General features: G+C 41.9%; 1 protein-coding gene across 2 annotated transcripts in view; it reads right to left on the bottom strand.

Moving 5' to 3' along the window:
• Positions 1 to 950: 950 nt before the first annotated feature.
• LOC307264960 (uncharacterized protein) overlaps positions 951 to 7,075 on the bottom strand; it is a 54,915-nt gene continuing 48,790 nt past the window's right edge. Inside the window, exons 1-2 of one of the 2 annotated variants that reach the window (XM_080046527.1) lie at positions 5,892 to 5,916; positions 951 to 2,310 (exon numbers count right to left, since the gene is read on the bottom strand). In XM_080046527.1, the coding sequence (XP_079902653.1) occupies positions 1,291 to 2,310; positions 5,892 to 5,909 (1,038 nt within the window). In that variant the 5' untranslated portion in view covers positions 5,910 to 5,916 and the 3' untranslated portion in view covers positions 951 to 1,290. Of the gene's footprint in view, positions 2,311 to 5,891; positions 5,917 to 7,075 lie in introns of those variants that run through there. The other variant, XM_080046528.1, reaches the window with a different exon arrangement.

Genomic DNA, 7,075 nt, shown 5'->3' with positions numbered 1-7,075 from the left:
AGATTTGACATATAGTCCTGCTCTGTGTAATCTATATATTGCCAATGACTGTTAGTGTAATGACACACACACACACACACACACACACACACACACAATGAGAACACTGACATTTTAGGGGGGAAGGGGCTTAAGCTTCCCTAAGTTGACAAAGGATTTTACGTATCTTCAGAAAATTAACTGCATATATGTAAGTTGCCCTACATGACAGTGAAACGTTTCAATTTGAAATACACTAGCTTGATTGCTAGCAAAAACCGACTACATAGGTTAAAGTTGATGAAATTACAACCAAGTCTTTTTTTAATAGACAACATAAAAAGGCTGTGTTGTTTGTTTTCTATTGAGGGCAGTTCAACGAATAATTGATTTAAAATCAAAATCGCTATTTGGAACAATGCAATTATCACGTCTGTGTGTCTGTAATGTAGGATATCTATGATGTAGCGTCTGACCTAGGGCGTGAACTGTGGTGACGCTCCCTTGCTAACCCCTCCCCTTTTGTGGGGAATTTACAGAAGCTACGGTGGCCTTCAAGGACAAGAAGCTAGTTACTAAAGATGGCATCATCCACCACTGCCTCAAGTCTTTCCACAATATCATGTGATGAAGTGAAGATGTATTTATTGTTATTTATTCTATAATACTTCTTCTTCTTGGTCTTCCAACAGGTGCCTTTCCCCAGGACGCCCACTATATATAAAAACATGTAAGGCTGGTGTCTGTTCTGTAGAAACATGGCGGTGCAACATGGCGGCCTCAGTGCCCCGCTCCTATGTAGATATAAAAAGGCTCATTCTAAGGTCTTGAAAAACAAACTTTTATTACCAGGTGATTATACACTCATTAGAACATACTTATGGATATTATATTCTGTTTCCATCAAGTATGTTATGAAAAAGGCCAATGAATTCTACACAATGAACCTTTAATAGCAAAATAAACTGCACACAAACTAGTTCTTATCACATTTGAAGAGGCTACAAATCCATATAAATTCACAAATTAATCACATGGTGGCACCATGCTAACAAAATGTAAAATAATAATAATAGTGAATAAAGGATTTTCAGAAAGAATATTAATATTCACATGTATCATATTTGATACACCTTGTGAACATTAATATACACAATTTCACTGTCATGTTATGAACAAAAAATACAGTTAAAATTCAAGAAATTACAAAAAATTCATGAATCAAATGTGATCCCGTGTTTCTTCAGTGAGTTCCTAAATAAAATTAAATTCACACTGGAGTTCACACATCATGGTCTGATCGGTCCAGGTTTAAACACACTTGTGCTTCTTCAGGTCCTGGTTTCTTGCGTAGCTCTTCATACATTTGCCGCAACAGTACGGTTTGTGTCCAGTGTGGATTCGCTCATGCTTTAAGAGGTCAGACGGTCTGTAGAACCGTTTGTCACAGTGTTGACATTGGTGTGGTTTGATTCCTGTGTGGATTCGCTCATGAACCTGGTGTGAGCTGTAGGACCTGAAGACTTTCCCACAATGCTGACAAGAGTAGATTTTTTCCTTTGTGTGGATGTTTCTGTGAATATTGTAAGAACTACTGTGGCTGAAACTCTTGCCACAGTCCTCACAGGTGTACGGCTTCTCTCCAGTGTGAATACGTCGGTGGACTTTGAGGTGTCCTGAGCGAGTGAATGTTTCGCCACATAGGTCACAGCTGTACGGCTTCTCTCCAGTGTGAATGAGGCGGTGTGACTGCAGGGTAAATGAATGAGTGAATGTTTTACCACAGTCCTCACAGTTGTACGGCTTCTCTCCAGTGTGAATACGTTGGTGGACTTTGAGGTGTCCTGAGCGAGTGAATGTTTCGCCACATAGGTCACAGCTGTACGGTTTCTCTCCAGTGTGAATAAGGCGGTGTGACTGCAGGCTAGATGAATGAGTGAATATTTTACCACAGTCCTCACAGTTGTACGGCTTCTCTCCAGTGTGAATACGTTGGTGGAGTTTGAGGGCATCTGATCGAGCAAAGCTTTGCCCACACTGGTCACAGCTGTGCTGCTTCTTTCCAGTGTGAATGAGGCGGTGTGACTGCAGGTGAGATGATTGAGTGAATGTGTTACCACAGTCCTCACAGCTGTACGGCTTTTCTCCGGTGTGAATACGTTGGTGGACTTTGAGGGAGCCTGTTTGTGTGAATGTTTTCCCACATTGGTCACAGCTGTATTTCTCTCCGGTGTGGATTCTCTGATGAATGGTTAAGTTTGACCTCGAACTGAACTCTTTCTTACACTGTTGACAGCGGTGAGGATTAGGTTTCTTTGTTCCTTTTTGTTTCTGTAGCGACAGACAGACACATAGAAATACAAAGACAGAGTATGAGTGAGGCAGATATGTGCAGTCAGGGTCGGCAGCAAAACAAGTATTTACCCATATTTGATTATTTTCTGCTTTTACTCAAACGCCAATGTTCAAGCATTCAACAAAATAGAAGAATGCAAATGTGACATTTGAGTAGTTTTGGGCCGTGTGGGGTTTTAGGGCACAGAATTGACTGAATTGGTGGATTCCTCACAAGCTAAGCTCATTAGCCTAATGGAGCTATCCTCTTTAGCTGAGGCGGCTTGTAAACTTACCCCACGGAGAGGGTGACCGCCCCGGGGAGCGCAGGAGCTTCTCACCGCTGAGAGAGCAGCCGAGCAGCGCATTCTGGGAACTTAACACTTCGAGCCGGGCCACGCTGGACTGCCCGCAGGGATAACAGCCGAACTGCCCCACTAGCTCGGCTGCTATCCCCGCTAGCATGTCAAGCGCTGCCTGGGTAACGCCGATTCGACTGCTCTGTCAGCGGGGATATATGATCCTCTCCCAATGGAATATGGATGGATTTTAGTGTCCGAAGTGAACTTTGATTATCACTAAAGTAAGAAAAGCCTGGTGCGGTCGGGCGGAAATAGTGTGATGGAAGCGCAGCGGGGCTAGGAAGCGCCAAGTGTTTCTGCTTCAAAATCAAAGTCAAAGTTGACTTTGATTTCTCACATTTCACCAGTTAATGTGAAGTTACGCTGTAGGAAATCTTCGGTTTGAATTAACAGTAACTTAACTGAGAGCTACATGTAGGCTATAGTTTGTGTCCTAAATATTGGGATTTGGAACATAACGAAATAAACGATATTCATAAAATGAAACGATAGACGTTTTTGTTTCGTCGGACAATATATATCGCCATATCGCACAGCCCTACCTATACATATAGATATACACTCAACAAAAATTTAAACGCAACACTTTTGTTTTTGCTCCCATTTTTCATGAGATGGACTTAAAGATCTAAAATTCATTCCAGATACACAATATTACCATTTCTCTCAGACATTGTTCACAAATCTGTCTAAATGTGTGATAGTGAGCACTTCTGCTTTGCTGAGATAATCCATCCCACCTCACCTCACAGGTGTGCCACATCAAGATGCTGATCTGACATCATGATTAGTGCACAGGTGTGCCTTAGATTGTCCACAATAAAAGGCCACTCTGAAATGTGCATTTTTTTGCTTTATTGGGGGTCTGGGGACTCAGAACCAGTCAGTATCTGGTGTGACCACCATTTGCCTCATGCAGTGCAACACATCTTCTTCGCATAGAGTTTATCAGATTGTCAATTGTGGCCTGTGGAATGTTGGTCCACTCCTCTTCAATGGCTGTGCGAAGTTGCTGGATATTAGTGGGAAGTGGTGCACGCTGTCGTATACGCCGGTCAAGCACATCCCAAACATGCTCAAAGGGTGACATGTCCGGTGAGTATGCTGGCCATGCAAGAACTGGGACATTTTCAGCATCCAAGAATTGTGTACAGATCCTTGCAACATGGGGCCGTGCATTATCTTGCTGAAACGTGAGGTGATGTTCATGGATGTATGGCACAACAATGGGCCTCAGGATCTCATCACGGTATCTCTGTGCATTCAAAATGCCATCAATAAAATGCACCTGTGTTCTTCGTCCATAACAGATGCCTGCCCATACCATAACCCCACCACCACCATGGGCCACTCGATCCACAACATTGACATCAGCAAAGCGCTCACCCACACGACGCCACACACGCTGTCTGCCATCTGCCCTGAACAATGTAAACCGAGATTCATCCGTGAAGAGAACACCTCTCCAACGTGCCAGACGCCATCGAATGTGAGCATTTGCCCACTCAAGTCTGTTACGGCGACGAGCTGGAGTCAGGTCAAGACCCCGATGAGGACGACGAGCATGCAGTTGAGCTTCCCTGAGACGGTTTCTGACAGTTTGTGCAGAAATTGTTTGGTTATGCAAACCAATTGTTTCAGCAGCTGTCTCAGTGGCTGGTCTCAGACGATCTTGGAGGTGAACCTGCTGGATGTGGAGGTCCTGGGCTGGTGTGGTTACACGTGGTCTGCGGTTGTGAGGCCGGTTGGATACTGCCATATTCTCTGAAACGCCTTTGGAGACGGCTTATGGTGGAGAAATGAACATTCAATGCACGAGCAACAGATCTGGTTGACATTCCTGCTGTCAGCATGCCAATTGCACGCTCCCTCAATGCTTGTGGCATCTGTGGCATTTTGCTGTGAGACAAAACTGCACACTTCAGGGTGGCCTTTTATTGTGGACAGCCTAAGGCACACCTGTGCACTAATCATGATGTCAGATCAGCATCTTGATGTGGCACACCTGTGAGGTGGGATGGATTATCTCAGCAAAGCAGAAGTGCTCACTATCACACATTTAGACAGATTTGTGAACAATGTTTGAGAGAAATGGTAATATTGTGTATCTGGAATTAATTTTAGATCTTTAAGTCCATCTCATGAAAAACCAGAGCAAAAACAAAAGTGTTGCGTTTATATTTTTGTTGAGTGTATATCAATAACAACATAGTTTAGCACAGTCAGACCAAACTACAGTAAGTAGTATGGTCTGGAAGCAGGTCATTTAGTTTCAGCTATTTGGGGGAAAACTGGGCTGGCCTTTTTTTATTTCTTTAAACCAATCAACATCGTCTAAGGCGGGGCTGAGCTCGGGAAGCAGCAGCAGCATCTGAATCTAGCTGGTTAATCCACAGCTACCCTGTAATTAATCTGATTAAAAATTGTAATTGTAATTGTTTGACAGACCTATTTATTTTACATTGCTTTGAGTATTGACTTCTGTGGTGTTTGTCCTTAAAACCTGTTAATAAAAATAATATACTTTTTTAATTTGTGGTAATATTATTGATGAACTTTTATTGGCAAGCTTTTCATTTGATGCTGAATTGTTGCCTAATGTTTGCATGATACACTTCTGCTGTCACCATATGATGAGGTACCCTAATATACATATAGGCTATTTGTTTGTTTGACAGTTGTTTTTTGTCCTACTTTATTAGACTATAAAAACAGAAATGTTGCAAGTTGCAGTATTTTTTTAATGGCTGAACTACAATATAAATCAAATCATATTAACAGCTCTGTTTGTGTAGAAATGATCAGGGATATGAATTTTTTTTAGCTTGTTTTTATAGGCCCAGTTGCTTTTTCCTCTAGCGAGATCTGGCAACCCTGCAAACCACAGCGACGCAAGGAAGCCGCCATTACAGGGCAGCGAGTTGTGTAACGGAAACTGCTCTTCAACTAGTTAATTTTCTCTGCTCAAAGGTCGCTCCAAAAACACACGTTTTGATTCAGTTTCAGCAGAAATAACTCTAATCAGTGGTAGGCCTATGTATATAGCCCGATATTGCAAACAGACAGTAATGTGCGTCAGTTGGCTTACGATCCGTACAGACAAATACGACACCCACGAGGCTGAGGAACAACTCCCCCATAAATAAACGGTTTTAACGATCTTTAAAGAGAGGAAACGTCAACATATCACCATAGTAACATAAACTGTATAGTCACCGTTTGTGGAGAACTCATGTTTCTTCCTCGGTGACAGCAGATAGTAACCAGAGACGGTGTGTGTGTGTGTTTGTGTGTGTGTCGAGCTCTGAGACGTTTGGTCAGACAAGACACGCCTCGTCATGACGTCAGGCAATAGTGTGGGAGAAGGGGGAGGGGAATCTAGAATCCTGAAATTTATTATTATTATATCCGGGGGTGCTGCTGTAAATGGGAAGAGGTTCAGTAATGTCTAACACAGAAGTAGGCCTAATGGTCATTATGAGCAATTGATAAGCACGACCTAGGACTTTAATTTAAAACATTGTGATTAGAATGACAACGTATCCTTATACAAAGGCCTATAGATACAAATAAAACAAAATAACTCATGCATTTTAATGGTGTAGGTTGTGATTAAACCTTTGTTTGGGACACATTTTAAATGGGGGGGGGGGGGGCCTGGGGGTTTTGAGCATTCAACACTTTATTTCCTGCATTCTGATGAATTGGTATGCACCAAATTCATGTAAAGTAATTGAAAACATTTAGATTCCCGGTGACAAAAATAGAATAGAATACAATGCAGTAATATCAGGCATTCTGTATTGCTTTTAAAAAAGGGGATTATTATTCATGTCTATCATTGAGAATGTAGTGGCTGGTGGTATTTACTAGCCTGCAAACTTCAAATATTTAAAAATAATACAGTGCAAAATGAGGTTATAATCCTAATTTTGCTTCCTTTAAGCTACTAGTGGTGACTGGGTGTGCAGTGGAGAGAGGAATGCAGACAGATATAGAGGGAGGAAGAGATAGCTTCATTTTATAATTTAGCTTTTAGATTTGTGAGTGATCATCGCTGACTTTAGACTGACTTGCGCTGTCTGCTCCGTGAGGCTCGAGCCCATCAGCTGAGCGAACAGCTGATGGGCGTAAGGGTGTAAGGGCACGGTGTCATATTGTATCATATTGTATCATATTGTATGAAATGTAAAGCCCACTGAGACAAATGTATTTGTGATTTTGGGCTATACAAATACAACTGATTTGATTTGATTTGATTTCTGTCCGACACGGAGATGAAAAATTAAGGTGGAGCAACCAAATATAAATGAATAACTATTGTACTAAACTGTAACACAAGTAATAAGCTGTGGAATTTAATTTGCATCGGTAGCCTACAGTAGTCCACATTCTTCGCT

This window comes from Ammodytes marinus (assembly GCF_949987685.1).
Source record: "Ammodytes marinus genome assembly, chromosome: 18".
Classification (NCBI taxonomy): domain Eukaryota; kingdom Metazoa; phylum Chordata; class Actinopteri; order Uranoscopiformes; family Ammodytidae; genus Ammodytes; species Ammodytes marinus.
The sequence above is the reverse complement of the archived record's forward strand: the minus strand, read 5'-3'. Positions and strand labels throughout refer to the sequence as shown.